The sequence below is a fragment of the Manihot esculenta genome, chromosome 1, assembly GCF_001659605.2.
Source record: "Manihot esculenta cultivar AM560-2 chromosome 1, M.esculenta_v8, whole genome shotgun sequence".
NCBI lineage: Eukaryota > Viridiplantae > Streptophyta > Magnoliopsida > Malpighiales > Euphorbiaceae > Manihot > Manihot esculenta.
Genome location: NC_035161.2, coordinates 26,296,338 through 26,316,591, shown reverse-complemented (window position 1 = coordinate 26,316,591; position 20,254 = coordinate 26,296,338). Strand labels below are relative to the sequence as shown.

General features: G+C 34.4%; 1 protein-coding gene across 2 annotated transcripts; it reads right to left on the bottom strand.

Annotated features, from left to right (window-relative positions):
- Nucleotides 1-11,292: 11,292 nt before the first annotated feature.
- LOC110627895 (general transcription factor IIE subunit 2) lies at nt 11,293-18,312 on the bottom strand. Of its 2 annotated transcripts, none has more exons than XM_021774288.2 (6): nt 18,131-18,312; nt 17,737-17,842; nt 16,823-17,092; nt 14,259-14,390; nt 14,003-14,119; nt 11,293-12,006 (listed from the first exon to the last, which is right to left on the bottom strand). In XM_021774288.2, the coding sequence occupies exons 3-6, from the start codon at nt 17,090-17,092 to the stop codon at nt 11,668-11,670; spliced, it is 858 nt and encodes a 285-aa protein (XP_021629980.1). In that variant the 5' UTR covers nt 17,737-17,842; nt 18,131-18,312; the 3' UTR covers nt 11,293-11,667. The 2 variants fall into 2 exon arrangements, with proteins under 2 accessions (XP_021629980.1, XP_021629973.1); XM_021774281.2 differs by having other exon boundaries at nt 18,141-18,312.
- Between the last annotated feature and the right edge of the window lie 1,942 nt (nt 18,313-20,254).

Sequence of the window (20,254 nt, the reverse complement as noted above, 5' to 3'; positions counted from 1 at the left end):
GATATTGCATGTGACTTAGCCCCATGAATCTAAGAACTACTCTTTACTTTTGATTTTTAAGTAATCATTGAATGCTCACCTTCTTGAAAAATAATAGAATTCGAGTATAAGTCCAAGTATGGTCCAATCTTTGTTTGGAAATGTTATCCTGGGATATTTGCCTGTTGGGTCATCTTTTTGGTTCCAATTTAATAGATAGAATCTTGGATCTTAAATCAGTAGCTACAAGTACCTTCCCCTTGAAAATTTTAAGGCCCATTGTCTGCACTAAATCATCAAATTATCCAGGCATTCATTTAGATAAACTAAATGTAAAACTTGTATCACCCAAAATCTCGTGACACTGAGGGTAAGAGACTGTACTGGATGTTATGTAATATTGCTCTGCAATATTATTGCTCTTCTGAATTAGAAATAATGGAGCTATGCATCCTCATTGATGTTATAGACATGTAGCCGTGTTTCGCTATTTGAAACCAGAAACTGAGATTTCTTTGGAATGTAATAGCACTTTGCTATCTAAATCATTGCTGGGGAATAAATTTCTTCCTGCATTTGTGAATTTTATGTCCTTGCAATTCATATTTAGTGTATAACTGATTGCATATAAGTTCAAGACTTGGTGCATCACTGCTTTGGGCTGTGAATGGGTTCCTTGACAAGTTCGTGCATGTTTAAGGTGCACACTTGAAATTGCACCTGCTGGTGCACTTGGCAAGTGCACTTGAAATTGCACCTGCCGGTGCACTTGCCAAGTGCACCAGCAGGTGCACACTTGAAATTTCTGATTGCTCAATACATGGCTGAATACATGTACTGATTGCTCAAATTTCTCATTAACAGCCTTACCAACCTGGTTATACTGCCCCGGCACCTCCCCCTCTAGTGGAAGATACTGCAATTGATATCAGGCAAGTTCAAATTCTCTTATATTTGGCTCCAAAATTAATGAGGTTATTAGATTATCATTTACATTTGACTTTGAAATTCAGTAATGTCTACACATGATATAATTATGCATATTTTATATAGAATGGATAATTTTATATATCAGCATCTTTATTGTAGTTAATACGACTACTGAAAAAAGTTGGATGTATGCCCATCTGAGAGATGGTTTACTCAATCCCAGATATTTAGAGGGTATCAATGAATTTATAGAGAAGGCTAAGAACTGCCCAGAATATTTAAATGGAAACCAGATTCGTTGTCCTTGCAATCGATTTAAGTGTCACAACCGTAGCTTTCAAGATGAAAATACAGTTAAATATCATTTAATGAAGCATGGTTTTGTGCAAAATTACACTGTTTGGTATTTGCACGACGAAACTGATGTGCATGACGGATATGATAATACATTATTAGACATGTCTTATGGCTCTGACAGTGTTAATCACCCAAATTTCAATCGGTTTGAGGACATGGTCATGGATGCATCAAGCTGTCATGTAATACATAATGATACGTATGAGATGCCAAACTCCACTGCACATAAACTGTATGATATGTTAAATGCATCTAAGCAAGAACTATGGCCTGGATGTGAAAATCACTCACAGTTATCAACTATTTCACGTTTACTAAATCTGAAGGCGGAACATCATTTCTCTGAATGGTGTTTTGATCAGATATGTGAACTTATGAAGGAAATGTTACCGAGTGACAATGTCATGACGGACAGCTTTTACTCAACAAAGAGACTAGTCCAAGGATTGGGGCTTCCTGTACAAAAGATACACTGTTGTGTTAATGGTTGTATGATTTATTGGGAAAATGATGAAGAACTTACATGTAACGAACCGAAAATCGGACCGCTACCGGCGCTAGGATCCAGATCGGCTTAAGGCCGCCGGGACCCGTAGCAAGCCAAATATTCATCCTGTGAACCTGTTTAATCCCATACATGATCAACAACATACATAAAAATTTGAACTTTTCTTTCCATTCAATCACCAAACTCAACCTGTGCATGCACTATTCATAAACATAAACATTAACCCCACCTTGGAGTCCTCATCAATGCTCCAATGGGGTGACATAACATAAATTAAGTTTGGTTTACAATAATCATCATTAAACATTAAGATCATGTACTAGAAAGGGATTAACATAATACTATGGTCAAGCACAACTCTAAACTTTCATAAGCATCATTAGATAACATTTCTATATCATACTTTTACATTACATCATATCCATGTTCACATCTAGCTATTACAATAACATAACTCTACTCCTGCTGACCTCCTGGTCTACCCTGTACCTGCAAACCTGGGGGTTAAGGGAGAGGGGTGAGCTATAAAGCCCAGTGAGCAGAATAATTAATTATTCAATTTAAATTTCATGCTTTCATGAAATGCAACATATCACAAACAATTCACATCAAGGATGAACTTGTCACCATGTAGCCCTCCATACAGTCTAACCATGCCAGGGGCGTAGTGCAGGCACGCCTGGACTTCCATAGCATAACATACATATCCAATAGTGCTGGGGGCGTAGTGCAGGCTCACCCGGTCTTTCTCTTACATAGTGCCAGGGGCGTAGTGCAGGCACGCCTGAACTTCCATATCATAACATCATGTCATAACGTGTGAGGGCTAATGGATCGTTCAACATTCATCCACATCAACAACATAATATGCAATGCAACATATTCGTGAATTCTAATGCAAGCACCCTAGTATATCTCATGGCATTCATGATGCGTGTATCATGCTCAGAATTTATTTATTTACTTTGAAATGAAATAAGGTATTCCACTCACCTCTGGCTGAAGCTCTAACAGACTCAGAAGCAGCTGAACTCACTGCTGGGGTCCTCGGTTCCTCGGGTCCGAACCTACACAGGTGGACTCAAATGAGGGACCTAACATACATAAACATGACTCTAAAATACTCCCCAAAAACCCCCCCAAAACACCTTAAAACAATCACATAAATCATACAAAGGAGGGCTGAACAGGGCACTTTCGGCGGCAGGTTCGGCGGCCGAAAGGCCCTCCAGAGCCGAAAGTCATGCACCTTCGGCGGCACTTTCGGCAGCCGAAGGTTCCCTCCAGAAACGAAACTCATGCATGTTCGACGGCACTTTCAGCGGCCGAAAGTCCCTTCCAGAGCCGAAAGTCATCTTTCGGGGGCAGGGTTCGACAGCCGATTCATGCTACCACAGGCAGGTTCGGCGGCCGAAAGAGCCTTCGGCTGCCGAACCTGAGTTCTTCCCAAGGGTAGAAACTCAGCCTTCCTCATGCATAAATGCCTCCCAACACATTCAATCATGCATTTTCCTATTTTACAACATGCATACTCAAGCATATAAGCTCCTAGGGGCTTCAAACTATCCTAAACCCCAACTACAACACATCAAACATCCACAAACATCATACATTGATCAAAACATCAACATGAACCCATAAACTCAAATATGACCTAACATGCATTTCTACCCCAAGAAACTTCATAAAACTTACTTAAAACATGAAAGGAACTATGGATCTACTCTTACCTCTTGTAGAACGAGAGGAGAGACGATCCAACTTGGAGATGGGAGAGATCTCAACTCTTTGGTCTCCAAGCTTCCAAAACTCGCTCTTTGGTTCAAATATCTTCAAATCAACATAAAGCTCGTTAAAACATGAAAGATCGAAGGAAAAACATCTAAAATGAACCATGGGAGAGCAAGAACTCACCGTGGCCAAAAATGGGGAGAAAACTCACCCGTTTCAGCCATGGAGCTCTTATATAGGGGCTGGCAGACCACCTTTCGGCAGCCTAAAGTGCCTCCAAAACTCATGCAAGTTCGGCGGCCGAACCTTTGAAACTTTCGGAAGCCTAACTTGCCCCCCTAAACCATCCCACGTTCGGCGGCCGAACTTGAGGTTCGGCGGCCGAACCTGGAAATGTCTCATTGGTCTTTTCCATTTAAAACTCAAATTTTCTTTTTGCTTAAAACCATAAAATACATTAAAACATTTATGAAAATATGCTTTTACCCTTCTAGAGGTTTCCGACATCCGAGATTCCACCGGGCGGTAGGAATTCTGATACCGGAGTCTAGCCAGGTATTACATTACAAGATGCAAATTTTGTGACCATAAAAGGTTCAAACGCCTCAAGCACACTGTGGAGAAAGGGAAGAGTCTAATACCATACAAAAAGATATATTACTTCCCCATTACACCACGTTTGCAAAGACTTTATGCATCGTGTGTTACAGCTAAGTATATGACTTAGCACAATGACCATGCAAATGATGATGGGGTGATGCGTCATTGTTCAGATGCTCCTGCTTGGAAGCATTTCAATCAAACTCATCCAACCTTTGCAATGGAGGCCCGAAATGTAAGACTCGGCCTTTGCACTGATGGATTTCAACCATTCGGTCACCCTAGGCAACAGTATTCCTCATGGCCAATAATATTAACTCCATACAATTTGCCACCAGGTATGTGTATGAAAGATGAGTATATGTTCTTGACAATTATCATACCTGGTCCCAAGAATCCAAAAGAGAAGCTTGATGTGTACATGCAACCATTAGTGAAGGAATTGAAAGAATTGTGGAAAATTGGTGTGAATACCTACGATGCATGCCACCAGAATAATTTCACTATGCGGGCTGCTTTACTTTGGACTATTAGTGACTTCCCTGCTTATTCAATGCTTTCAGGGTGGAGCACAGTTGGACGAACTGCATGTCCCTACTGTATGGAAAACACAGATGCATTTACATTAAAAAGGGGGGGGGAAACATACATGGTTTGACAGTCATCGGAAGTTTTTACCAGACGACCATGCCTTCCGTCGAAACAAGATATCTTTTATTAAAAACCGAACTGTCTCCAAGTCATCGCCGCCAATTAGAACTGGGGAATACTTGCTAAAAGAGATTGAGCAAATTGGTTTGATGTGGATAATAGACATTGACAGTCATGAAATAAATAGTCGACTTTCAAAGACAACTGGTTGGCGTAAGCGGAGCATACTGTGGGATTTGCCATATTGGTCATCAAATATGATTCGCCACAATCTTGATATAATGCACATTGAAAAGAATGTATTTGAAAATATTTTTAATACAGTGATGAATGTTGAGGGGAAGACGAAAGACAATATAAAATCAAGGGAAGATTTGGCAACCCATAACAGAGCTTAGCAATTTCTTTAGAGAACTTACTTTAACTACACTTACTAATTGGGACATGCAACGGTTAAATGAACAAATTCCTGTGATCCTTTGTAAGCTTGAACGAGTATTTCCTCCAAGTATGTTTGATTCGATGGAACATTTACCAGTACACCTTGCATATGAGGCATTAATTGCAGGACCAGTACAATATCGGTGGATGTACCCATTTGAGAGGTACAATTACTAATTCTTTACGTATACTGCTCAACGTGATGATTTACTTAGTACACATTTCTAATTTATGTTTCCACACACTAGATACCTGAGAAAGTTAAAGAACAATGTGAAGAATAAAGCAAGGGTCGAAGGTTCAATATGCAATGCTTACTTGGTAGAAGAAGCAAGTGCATTTTCTGCTCATTATTTTGAAGCACATGTAATGACCAGACATCGAAAGGTTCCACGCAACTTGCATGAATTTGTCCCCGATCATGATGTACCGGGTAAATTAAGCATATTCAAATGCACAGGTAGAACACTCGGAAAGGAAAAATCGAGGTATATGACTGAAGAGGAAATCCAAGCTGCTCAAACATATATTCTCTTAAATTGTCCAGAGGTCAAAACATATATTGAGTAAGTATTGTTAGTTATATTAATAGTGTAATACCTCATATATTGTACAATATTGTTTAACATAACTTGTTAATTTGTATGTATAGCATTTATGTAGAGCAAGTAAAGTCGGCACAATCAAATATCACAGATGCAGAAGTTGATAAGAAACTGGAGACAGAGTTTGGCCTATGGTTTTACAAATATGCCCATGAGTTGCAGAACAATTTAGAAAATCAGTTTATACAAGATCTTTCAAAGGGACCACTCAGAAGTGTTACAACTTTTGAGGGGTATTGTGTTAATGGATGTAAATTCAACACAATCAATGGAAATTCAAGTAGTAAGTCAATGAATTTTGGTGTATGTATAAAAAGGAGTAATTACAGTTCTGAAGAAAGTGACTACTATGGACTGTTGGTTGAGGTGTTGCGGTTGGAGTATCCAGGGTTACCAATTAAGCGGACTGTGCTTTTCAAATGTGACTGGTTTGATCCAACACCAAATACCGACACCAAGGTGCATAGACAGTATAGAATGGTCGATGTCAACAACAAGCGTAGATACAGTAAGTACGAGCCATTTGTATTAGCCTCTCAAGCAACACAAGTCGTTTATGCTTCATACCCGAGCAAGCGTCGTGACAAAAATGATTGGTGGGCTGTGATGAAAGTTAAAGGTAGACCCGTTGTTGAAGTATCTAAAACGTCTTCAAAGACATATGAACCTTTTCAAGAGGATGACATTGATTACACTGAAGTAGATCTGGATGATATTACTCAACAACACTGCCTGAATGATCCTAGTGGAGGAATGACTGAGATTCCTGATGATGTTTCGACAGATGAAGATGAGTTACTTAGTGACCCTAGTACTGATGCAGATCCAGATGGTGATAATGAGTGCGATTCGTATGAATCAGATTAAATTAATTTGTAATGTAATTCAGGTTGGAGTAGTATATTTCCATCACTTCTCAGTGAGTAACTTACTACGTTTGTATTTTTTAATTTAATATCTACACATTATATTATTATTGGCATTGATTATTTTTAATTTGTACACAGATGAGGGGATGTGGACGGGTAAAGCAGCCCAGAGGACCGGTTCGACTTCCTTCTAGTACAAGCCAAGAGGAGGCGAATGCAGATGACGGACAAGAGCATGAGCCGCAGTTACCACAGGCATCGACGGGACTTGGGGATACAGAGCTTCAGATATGGGTACCACTTGCATCTGGTGTACAGCCATGTCATAAGGATCAACCAGTTCCACCATGTACCGATGTATTGCCTCCCCGTCCCCTTCCACCTCCTCACCGTCACAGTCATTGTCTGCACCGTCATACTCCAGCTCCACGACCTGCGGTATCACATTTACATTCTCCTCAACCAGCATCCACTTTTGGTACTGCATCAGATAGAGGGACAGGATCTGGATCAGCATCCACTCCATCATCTGCTCCAGCATCAGCAGGATCGACCACTGCTGTAGGCGGCACACAGTCATTTCGACAGACCATTTCACTCATTAATAATAAGTAATAGTTAATTATTTCTTAATTACGATAAATTTCATTGTTACCCTATACTAAGTCACGTTTTTTCATGTAGTTTACATCCGTCGGAGATGTGCAGTCGCAGGATTACTCTGATAATAAAAGAAAGACTGGTCGCGGAAGGGCACTGTTGGAAGATAGTGCCACATGACATCAAGGAGTTTTATTGGCAGGAATTCAAGGTGATGTGTACTTCTTTAAGCATTTTCACCTATATTATGAATTGAGTAAGTACTAACAACTCATATAATTGAATCTTTTTGCAGAAATACTTCATATGGGACCAAGCAATTGACAGCTTGGTCAAAATTGCATGGCAGAAAAAGGCAGCTGACAGATACAGGGGCTTAATGTGGGAAATTAGGAAAGGGAAAACAAAGAATCTTGCTACACCAGATTCTGTTTTGAGTAAGTGGCAGAAAACTTGGAACACTTCTGAATACAAAGAGAAGTGTGACAAGTTTTCTGCAAATAGGCGCAGTGAGGCTGGAGGTTTAGGATCTGGCATTTCTAGGCACGCATGCGGTTCAGTTTCACAGTATACCCACCAACGGAGGATGATATTAGTAAAAATTTTTATTTCATATTTATCTTCTTAAAAATATTTTGTTTCGATTCGATGATAAATGCTACACTTCTTATAATTGGTAACAGAGAGAAAGACTAGGCAGAGAACCACTTCCTCATGAGCTTTTTGAGGCCACACATAAGAGAAAAGGGACGGAGGAGTTTATTGATGCGAGGTCAAAAGCTATTCATGTAAGTTGATATTAAATGTAGTTATTAACAAATTTGATTTACTTAAATTGTTTTACTTATACGTGACTTTAAATTTGTAATGCAGGATAAATACGTCCAACTGAAGGAGGCTGCAACACAGCAACAGGAGGGAAGCAATGAGCCGACGTGCATTAATGAGGCCCAGTTGTACTACGAAGCGGTTGGCGGGCAGAAAAAGAGTCGCGTTTATGGGTTAGGATCCCAGGCTTCAGCATATTTTCATGACCCATCTCATTCTTCTGCTTCATACACGTCTGCAACCCTAATGGATCCTCCTGCAATTGAAGCAATGACTAGGATGCAGAATAAAATAGATCAGCTAGAGACAGAGAATGGTCGAATTACCACAGTGCTGGACGAGTTGCAGACGTTTATGCATAGGATGATGGCACAATACGGTATTGGGACATCCATACAACCATCTGCTCCTAGGGCACCTCCAGCTCCGTCCCCACAGCAGCGGCATGATGATGCACCTATCATTGCTGATCATCATACAGACAGTGATGATGACACAGATAGGGGTGAGCATTCGGTCGGTTCGGTTCAAAACCGAACCGAACCGAAATAACCGAAAATCGAATTGCAGAATTTTACACAAACCGAACCGAACCGAATAAGAGGAATAACCGAATCGAACCGAACCGATTTGGTTCGGTTCGGTTCGGTCGGTTCGATAGGTTCGATTCGATTTTTTAAATTTTTTTTTTCACATTCATTCTAAAATCCAATTAAAATATTTTAATTTTAATTTTTATAAATAAAAAATCAATACTGGGACTGGAGACGGGGACGGGGACGGGGACGGGGACGGGGACTATACTGGGACTGGAGACGGGGACGGGGACGGGGACGGGGACGGGGACGGGGACGGGGACTGGGGACGGGGACGGGGAGCGGGGACTGGGGACGGGGACGGGGAATGGGGACTGGGGACCTGGGACTGGGGACGGGGATGGGGACGGGGACGGGGGCGGGGAGCGGGGGCGGGGAGCGGGGACTGGGGACGGGGACTGGGGACTGGGGACTGGGGACTGGGGACGGGGGACGGGGACGGGGAAGGGGACGGGGGCGGCGGCGGGGGCGGGGGCGGGGGCGGGGAGCGGGGAGCGGGGAGCGGGAAGAGCGGGGAAGAGCTAAAACCGACGTAGTTTAGTGATTTCGGTTCGGTTCGGTCTGATCGAAATTTTTGAATCTAAAACCGAACCGAACCGAAATCACCAATTTTTCAAAAAATTAAACCCGAACCGAACCGAATTAAAAATAAAACCGAACTAAATTTTTAGTTCGGTTCGGTTCGGTCGGTTATTTCGGTTTAAACCGAATAGTGCTCAGCCCTAGACACAGATGATAAGCTAGCTAGTTTAGTTTAGTATGTATATTTTGTTATGACCAGTTGATAATTTTTATTTCAAATTATAATTGTAGTACAAATTATTTACGTTTTAAATATATTTTAATGAGTAATTTGATTTTGTCCGTTTATAGTATTATTATTGTCGATGGATATATATGAATGTACAGATGGATATATATGAATGTACAGGGTACAGATGGATGTATATGAATGTACAGGGTACAGTTACAGGGGTAGGTACAAGAGTGTAGAATTTGCAATTGTGTCATTTTTATTCACTAACGGATTAGTAACCAAAAATCCGTTAGTGTCATCAACAGAAAATTCCGTTGGTGATCTGTCACTGTCACCAACGGAATTTTCCGTTAATGATCCGTCACTGTCACCAATGGAATTTTCCGAATCACTGTCACCAACGGCCGTCACTGTCACTAACAGATACAAATTTTCGTTAGTGAATAATTTACCAACAAGGATTTTCCTGACAGAATAAATCCGTCACAGATCTGTTAGTGAAAAATTCTACTAACGCTCACCAACGAAAATTTCTGTTGGTGATTTTGTAAAATCTTGTAGTGAATTAAAGTATTCTCACTTTAAAAAATAGATACAATAAAATCCTTTAATTACATTTTAATTCCTCAATGAATAACTGTTACTAGTTTATGATATTTTTTTTTATAAAAAAAAATTCTTACCTAATATGGAATGTCAAATTTTGAAAAAATTTAAAAAAAATAATTTTTTCCTCAAATTTTTGTATAAAGAATTCAATTATGTAAGAATTAATTTTGAATTAAAAATAAATCTTGCTAAAATTATTAAAATTTTATAAAAATTAATTTCACTTAAGATTATTCACATCAAAATTATTTAATTAGCCATTGAAAATTCTTTTTATTTTTTTTATTTTTAATTTTAAATTTATTTTTTATTTTAATTAATAATTACTTTTTATAAAAATTGTTTTAATTATTTAATGTATTTATAATTAATATCAAAAAATTATTATATTATTTTATTAATTTTAAAAAATAATTTTTATGTTTTGAATGGTAAAAATTATGTAAAATTGATAGTTTGAATATTATAAAAATATTAATAATAATTTTTTTAATGAATGTGATAAAAATATTGTTATTTATAATAATAATATTTATGTTTTATTTAAAAATAATAAAAATATAAATCAATTTAAATTTTATTATTAATTTATCTAATATAAAAGAATTCAATTGAATTATATTCAAAAAAATCAATTCTTTTTTGAATAGAAATGAATTGAATTCCAATAAGAATTCAATTTTTTTTTAGAAGAATTGCGTATTAAACAAGGAGAGAAGAATTATATATTAAACAAGGACTTACTAGTTTATTTTTAAATAAAACAATGGTCCCTTGTCTTTGATTTTTCTTAGAAATAAAGAATAAATTCTATATTAAAATTCAAGCACTGAAATGTTATTGAAATTAAAATCTTAAAGATTAAGTATGTAATATTTTAATTATATAAGTATTATAAAATTAAAAAATTGAGTGCTTTTTAATTTTTTCTTAAAATAAAAATAATAACAAGATTTAAATGTGAATTTTAATAAAAGTTTGGGGTTTAAACCATATTGATAGGAGAATGAGAGTAGACGGATGCCTTTCTGCTTTACAAGAGTGGATTCTTAGCAAAGCAGAAGCAGAAATTCGAGTCTATTTTAATATGTAATAATGACTAATTCTCTCGTATTTCTTTTCTATGAAGAACTGCTAGTAGGTGATTGACTGTATAATTAAGTATCCATTGCTAAACCTATTTTGTCAACTGGATTAAATCTTTAATTTTAAGCTTTTAAACTAATTTGCATAAAAATTAAAAATAGAATAAATTTAACTCCCTTTAGTACAGGGATGAAATTACAGTTAAGCCAAACTAAATCAATATCACATCATTTGCCAAGTCTAACACGGCAAAAGAAGTAACTGTACAAATCCATTGTGCTGAGCAAAGCCTAAAATACTGGGAAATTAGCTACAGTTTGGCATTTAAATTACATGATTAACTCATTGCTACACATATGATTAACAAATATAGAAAACAAAGGAAGAATCATGATAAACTTGACTAATTCCATTTCTCTTAAGTTTGCAAGCTAGTATGTACAAAGCAAATGGAATTCCTCAGTCTACATATGATCATCTGTATACGGTCAGCTTAGCAACTCTATTTAGCTCAAAAGTTCTAAGAACCAAGATTAGCAAAAAGCTCCGGAAGATGTGCATTTGTCAGCTTAGTCCTCCTGCTGATCGTATCCTTCTTCTTCTTGATCTTAGGCTTGGAGGAAATGCCTTGCACTTGCGCGGCAGCCCTCCTCTTTGCTGTGTTTGTGGCAGGTTTCATGCCATTCTTCTGCAGATCCTTCTCAATGTCCAGCATATCACGAGGCAATTCAATCCCCCGAAAGAGCTGCTTAAGGTCGTCATCTACCTTGATAACTGCCCTGGGATCATTTGGGTATGCAATATCCTCCTGTGAATCAAAGTTTGAGAGCAACCACATCTGCCCAGCAGCTTTCAATGCCTACAAATGTAAGGAATTTTTCAAGCCTCGGCATGGAAAAAACAAGAAAGGTTATAGGACCAAGGACTAACTATTAATATAAGCAATACTTCAATACTGAATTATAACAGATTCACTACTTCGCTCCAAAATAATACTCCCGCTATCCCACAAAGATAACCTTCAACTTTTACACAATTCAAGCAAATAAAATTGATATAATTTATGCAACAAATTTTACCTACTTTTTTCCCTAATATATCCTCCATTATATTGCTCTATTTAAAAAATGACTCATATTACTAAATTGTCCTTGGAACTATATGAATTTTACTTTTTACTATGCATATTAAACAGGGGCATAATAGTAAGCTAGTAAATAAACTAGCATCTCAAAAAAGAAATTGACCTCATAATTTGGGACGGATGTATGCCTATCTTTGTGGAATGCAAAGAATGATAAAAAAATCCCTGGCAAACAAAACACATAGGAGGGAAAATAAGTGCAAAACAGTCCAGATCTAGGAGGTCCAGTCACCCTCCTTCATGGTATGTTGATAGACCAGAAAACAGTTTCATCACAACCCACACAACCATTTAACTGGTGACAAACTTAAAGCTTGTTAAGGCAGTCACTGATTTTCAACAACCCACTACTCCACTTGCTCTAGATATTGGCAACTATACTATTTTTCATTAATTGACTTGATAAGGTCACATCAGAACCACCTCTAACTTTAATTTGCATAACAAAAATCTTCAAATTTCAGTACGACTTATTTTTCTGTATAATTTTTATAAAAACATTCATAATAAATTATAAATTGTAGTTGTGCAATTTTCTTTCAAAATTTATAGTTAGCTTAAATTTTAAATTTTTTGTTTATGTAATTTCTATTTATTTAAGTTTATAGCTACCTTAAAATTCTATAATTTGATTTTAGGACGACATTACTTTTTTATTTTTTATTTATTTTAACTTTGTTGATTTTACTTTAATGTGTAAAAAAAAATCTATTTTACTTTATTTTAATTACGCTCTATTTAATATAGTTGATATTCCTTTTTCTTTACATAGGTTGATATTATATTTATATTTTATTTTTATTTATAGTAATAAAATAAAATGTCAAATCAAATAATTTTGAAGCATATTTGGCATAAAAATTATTTATATAAAACTGAACTATTTTGTGATACAATTTAAAGTTGAGAGACGCTTATAATTTAGTTATCCATGTTGAGGAACAATAAGTGAAATTTTGTTATAAGTTAACTCGTAGAGTAGCGATAGCAAGCCACTGGGACTTTAATGATATTGATACTTACTTTAGCGATACTCAAATTAAAGTTCAAGAGATTTCACGACACAAATTGAAACTGAGGGACGTTCCCGATACAACCATTTAAGTTGAAGGACAATGGCTGAAAATAACCTTGTTAGTTGGTTTAGATTTTAGAGAGAGAGAGAGATCAATGACAACTAAAAACTTGACATCATCAATGAAGATAAAAGCATTTATAAGAAGTATACAACTGATTTTGGATAATGGAGATAGTTGAAAAAATAGAAAAAAAAAAAAAAAAAAAAAAAAAAAAAAAAGAAAATCTTTAGAGCCACAGCCACCTAAAAAGAAAGGGAGAGACAATGCAAACAAAGGAAAAGAAAAACTAAACTAAAACATTGAAGATAAATGGTTCCCAGAGTCAACACTTGAAGCAAATCTCTCCTTTCAAGAAAAAACCCTTTTTTGCCCTTCAAGTAAAATGGCTTTTTTAAGATAGCTCGCCAAAAAAAGCCAAAGGGATTTCAGTTGCTTCTTTTAAATGACAGGTATGTGTTGAGGGTCACCCAAGACCAATTTCATGAATGAGGTATTATCCCAGTTCACTTGCTCAGATTTGCTTTAAATTGGGAAGTCTTCAGCATTTTCCTCTCAAACATTTGTTGGAAAATTGAAAAAACAAATTTTATAACATACACCAAAATAGAGCAATATTCACTAATAAAACATACCTGCAAATCGTCCATCACAGTTGGGTATGCATCCTTGAGATCAATTACAGCAATGCCCTCTGGAAATTTCCGTATCAAGACAAGTAGCTGACTCTTGTCCTTTAAATCATGCTTGGACTATAAACAATTAAAAGCCCAATTTATCATCTTCCATGAAAGGGGATTTTAAGGTAGTAACTAGAACAGCAACAAAGATTTAATTACTGATCCAGATTGCACAAACTATCAGGGTTTGCAGGAACATAATATTAGTCACCTTGTAAGAGAAGCGCTTTCCATCGTAGTTCACTTTTGGGTTGTTCCTCAAACTGTCAAATACAGCTTTGTTTGAGTTCACATCAACAAAACATGCTTCATTTATTTGTTCTGGAGTAAGAGGTTGCCTTTTCTGCGATCATGGAAATACAAGAAAAAGGGCAAATGATATATTACATGCACAAAGGGAATTCTCACACAGTGAAAGAAGAAATCAAATGGTACCAAGAAAGCTAATCAAGCACGTGCAACATTAACAAAACAGTACCACCACCAATTGAAAGTAGAAGTGGGGGGAGGGAGGGGAAAAACCGTAGCACATCATCCAAGAAAGAGATGCTTCAAAGATAAGAAGCAGGAAGGAGACAGGACAACTAGCAAGAGAAGGCACACGAAGTATGAAACACAATAGGTTCCAAAAAAAATATAAGACAGCAAGCAAACAGATCAACCAGAATCCCAGTTTGACTTCACATACCAAATCTGCTATTCATTTCCTCCATTAAAGTCTGAACCCCACCAACCAATACGGCTGGCTGTCTAATCTAAGCTGCAAATGTTCTTCACCTAATATATTCACAACCAACTAGCCAACATCTTACAATGATACAATCATCTAGTCTTGCTGACAGGAATAGCATATTGACTACAAAATAAAGGTGATCATCATCAACAGCAAATCAACAACTGAACAGTGCAAGCAAAAACAAATAGTCAAATATAAGGTAAATAACATCTGTTTTGTACTTGAACTTGAAGGTTTACAACAATAAGGTACCTAAAATTTAATTTGTAACACAAAACCCCTTCAATTTTAATTTCAATAACATAAAAGCCCTTATGACCTATAATTTATCATTTTTCCAGTTATAAAAACAGATCTGACACATTAATTTTTTTTTTTTTTAAATTGATACGCCTCAAATATTCTGCAAAAATCTATCTTCCTCACCCAAGTTTATCTCTCCTCTTTTCTCTCTAAAACCACAATTATTTCTCTCTCTTCCCACTAATCTCAACACAACGTTCTCTTCCCACAATGTCGTCTTCTTCTTCTTCTTCTTCTATAATTTATCATTTTTCCAGTTATAAAAACAGATCTGATACATTAAATTTATTTTTTTAAAAAAAATTGATACGTCTCAAATATTATGCAAAAAAATCTATCTATCTTCCTCACCCAAGTTTATCTCTCCACTTTTCTCTCTAACCACAATCATTTCTCTCTCTTCGCACTGATCTCAACACAATGTTCTCTTCCCACAATGTCATCTTCTTCTTCTTCTTCTTCTTCTCTCTCTCTCTCTCTCTCACACACACACACACACACTTTTAAATGTCTACTTATAATAATATAAAAACCCAAATCTAACATTAAAACCACAGAGTTAACTTCTTCTTCTTCTTCTCTATCTCTCTCTCCCTTAAAACCACAGGGTTAACTTCTTCTTCTTCTTCTTCTCTCTCTCTCTCTCTCCCTCTCTCTCTTTTAAATGTCTACTTATAATAATATAAAAACCCAAATCTAACATTAAAACAACAGGGTTAATTTTAATCTCTCTTTTTTTTCAATGATGAAGACAGTAAGTTTGGTTATGAATTTGCTTTTCTACCCCTTCTTTTTTTGCTTCTTCTATTTTTTTTAATAGTTGGGAAACCTAATATGGAGGTTTCTCTCTCTCTCTCCATCTACATATCTATCTATCTAATGGGGTTTTTGGTAATCTTATATTTAATTGAATTTTATTTTGGTGTTTGTAGAAAGAATAAAAAGATAGAAATTTGGCATTGGATAGGGAGAAACGTTGATGGTGAGGGGAAGGAAGATTGATAGTGACGGTATTTAGGTTATTTTTATTTTTATTTAATTTGATGCCACATTAGCAGGATTGTGAACTGATGATTATAAGTCAAATGAGCTTTTATGTTACCTAAACTAATGTTGGAGGAGTTTTGTATCACAATTTAAATCCATACTGTTACATACTTTAAGTTCATATACCACAGTTGTAATTTATTCATCGAATGTATCCATACACCTCATTGCACCAATGTCAATTTAAAGTAAACAACATTATGGTTTTAGGAAGATCTTGCTTGTTCTTTAACAAAGAACCATCACAATCTAGTAGAAAACCAAAAACATACGCATGTCAGAAATGTGTTTGATTGTAAAAACTTGTTTCATATTTTCTTTTGCATACGATGATTGTAAATACGTGCTCTCAGAGGCGAGGAGGTAAAAAGGGGCCTTCTTTTATGACTTTCAATAAGAACTAGGAGGACAATTGCTACATGAATAAGTTAACAAAAATGTAAAAGTGAAAGCAGAAGCAACAGCCAACAGGAAAAAAAATTACTGTTTTAACAACTTGATAGGCATGCAGAATGGCCAAATCCAAACCTCAGAAGCACTATTTTATTTTCTCTGTTTATTTGAGACTAAGGTTTAGTTATTATTGTTGTATAAATCCTCATTAACCCATTATGAACATCATTTATAAAGCTGTAATCTATTTAGCAGCATCAGAAAACAAAATCAAGAACAGGCACTTAGAATTGAACCTCTAGCAGCAGGTTTATAACACGCTTGATCTGAGCTCCAACAGGGGCTTTCCGAATGCTATTGATGTGCTGGAGTCTCTCTGTGTCATTTGAAAACTTGACTGGTGGTCCTGGAGTCCTAGGATTTGCTAATGGTGTTACAGCTACAGGTGAAGATTTTTTAATCGAGGCTGATTTAGAAGACCCTGCTTTGGCTGCAATGCTGGTGAGGGTCGACTGGCACTTCTCTTGTTGCTTCTTGAATCTTTCTAGTTTTTCTTGCAGCGCCATCTATGCACAGCAACATAATCCTCAACATTCGATATTAGAAAAGCACAAAGATAGATAGGCTTACTTATAATTTCACGTAGTGAAAGAAAATATAGTTAATAAAGTTAAAGCAATATATTTTGTTTAGTCTTTTCCTAATATATGGTTCACTCATACTGCTCCCTTAAAAATTAAAAAACCGAAACCTCATGTTAATTATTATTCAAACTATTGGATTATTTTCTCAATATCTATAAAATAGAGGCATTTTAAATAAACTACTACCTCAAAAAGAAATTGGGTGATAATTTGAGATGCACAAAAAATGAAAGTATAGGATCCAAGAAAACAAAACTTTACCCATATTGACCCAAGAAAGCCAGCGAAACAAATCCCAGTACCTCCAACTTTTGTTCTAGCTCAAACGATATATCTTCTAATTTGTCTAAAATCAACTACGATTTCGCTAACCAACTTAGACCATCCAAACTTCATGACAATTTTTTTCCATGCTAAGAGAGAAATTAAAAAAAATTGTCCCATCCAAATTCTCCTTAAGATGTAGAATTTAACTTATGAAACCAAAGAAACCCAAAACAATAGCATTCAAAATTCGTAACGGTTACCATAATCAAGACCTTGAAGCTAAAATCATGAAGACTTACCTGATAATACTCGAAAATTCGAGCACACTCTCTATCACTTCCTTTCTGATGATTTGATCGCTCTAATTACGGCTGCAGCCGCTATTTGATAATTTGATTGCTCCAACTGCAATCATGGTACATTAAAGAGATCATTAAACAATTATATGGTAGAAATAGGAGGAGGGATGGGAAGGTGGTGAAGAAGAAAGCTAAGATTGAAATTGAAAGGCGCTAAACACTAATTTTGAACTTCATTATAAAGTTAAACAAGAACAGAGAACATTATCTTTCTCTGATATATCCTACTTGAAAAGTTCAATCCAAGAAAGTAAAGCCTAAAACCCTAACTCCCAATGCATAAACCAGCTGATAAGTGATGATAGAGAAATTCACAGTAGATGTGTGTACGCACGTATACGTACATTCTTGGATCAGTGGCATCGAATTCAAGGAGAAACAAATTCCTCACTCCCGCCGTTATTCGTCTTCCGCAAATTCCCATGTTTTGTGCCGATAAGAAGTATAAATAAACAGCCTCCACAAGCCATGAATACTTTCTGCCTTCGAAACTTGGGCCGAGAGCTTCCGAATCGGGAGCCCAGGACAAACGGCTGCATTTTATCATAAAACCACGACACTTGTATTTTTATATATTTAATTATTTATCCACTATTCTCAATATATATATATATATATTTATCCTCCATTAGCATGCGGATCTTTGTAAATTCTGACAAAAAAAAAAAATCTTTGTAAACGTCTCAAGCTTTCATTGATCGTGGAAAAATTATTAATTAATTTATTTATTTTTAAAAATATAGTTAAAATATTTACTAAATATTTTTTATTTTTATTCATTAAATTTTTTATTATTTGATTTTTATAATATAAAAAATTCATATTTTATAAAAATATCTATTAATTATCTATTTGTATTGGAGATATTTTAATTTTTTAATAATATTAAACATTAAAATTATATATTGACTAATTAATAAATTTTCTAAAATTTAATTAATATTGAAATATATTTTTTAAAATTAAAATTTTAATTAATAAATTTTTATAATATAAAAATTAAATAGTAATTTTTTATATATTGATAAATATATTTATACTTTTATATTATTTTAAATTAGTTCATTAAAATTATAATTTATTAAATACTTAAACTTAGAAAATTTATAACAATTATATATAAATTAATTATATTAATAATAATTTATCAAAAGAAATAAAAAATAATTATTCAAAAGTTTATTAATTAAACTCTAATTTTTAAGATAAAATTACTTTTATTTAAGTTTATTAATTCAGAATATAGTAAAATTTAGAATATAATCATGATTAATATTCACTTTCTTTTGATAAATTTTTAGTAATATGAATCATTTATGTTTAATCTATATCTATACTATTATAAGGAAAGAGAGAAAAACAATGGAATTTACTATAATATCTTTAAGTCATTTAAATTATTTATAATAATATTTAATTATTCAAATAGTTAATAATTTTATTTTTTTAAAATTAATAATAATTTTATTTTTATAATTAAGGAAATTTTAAAAAATATATAAAAATTGTCTATTTGATTTAATATAATTTACAATGAACAATTAAATTTAATTGGCTATTAAAACGTTTTATTAAAATTTTTAGATAATTTAAAATTCTGTTATTATTTGCACTTAAATTCTATATTATAATTTAAATTAAAAATATAAAATTTCAAATTACGTGCGTTAATAATTTAATTCGACGTATATTTTTATGTAATTATATTTATGAAAAAAACTATGTATATAGATTATATAAATATAAATATAAATAAAAGGATTCCTATATTTATATGTAAAAACTATTTGCACTCATATTTATTTTTTAAAGGAATTTATATTTTAAATTTTGTTAAAATATACAATCTTTTTTTAAAAAAAAAAAGACACTAAAAATAATTTTAGTAGTAAAATATGTAAAAGTTAAAAAAACTATTATGAGTTTGATAATAATGATTTTTTTTACTTTTTATAATTTTATAATTTTAATTTATTTATGAAATTAATTTTAAAAGTTAGTTAAGAAATTTTTTAAAATATTTAAAACTTTAAAACTAAATAAATGATTATTTATTTAAATTCAAATTTATTCTATTGTTAAAATTTAAAAAAAGTAGGAATTTATTTTTTATGATTTCGACACCCATTGTGCTATCGTCGGAAACTGGTTTAAATTGGCTTGCGTCACAACTTTTACATTTGATCACTTTGATTCAAAGTAGTGTTATAAGAAACTTGCAACAACAAATAAATGCAATGAGTGAATTTTATAGTCCGCTTGTTTAAATACTTACAATTAATGATAGGGAGATCATTCAAATTTCAACTGTGGAGCAACACCGACCTGTTCCTAAAATCCTCAATAATCTCAGCAAAAACCAGCATCTTCATCAAATTTAGGTATGTCTCTTGAGAATCTTGTCAAATGTTTAGCAATTAACATTCAAAAATTTTAGTAGGAAATAAGGAAAATGATC

Excerpts from the sequence above, each read along its gene's own strand:
- LOC110627895 (XM_021774288.2), bottom strand. The coding sequence starts at position 17,092 with ATGGCGCTGCAAGAAAAACTAGAAAGATTCAAGAAGCAACAAGAGAAG. Across the intron at positions 14,391-16,822 it reads TTATAAACCTGCTGCTAGAG|AAAAGGCAACCTCTTACTCC; the intron begins GTTCAATTCTAA and ends CCATGATCGCAG. Across the intron at positions 12,007-14,002 it reads CTGTGATGGACGATTTGCAG|GCATTGAAAGCTGCTGGGCA; the intron begins GTATGTTTTATT and ends TTACATTTGTAG.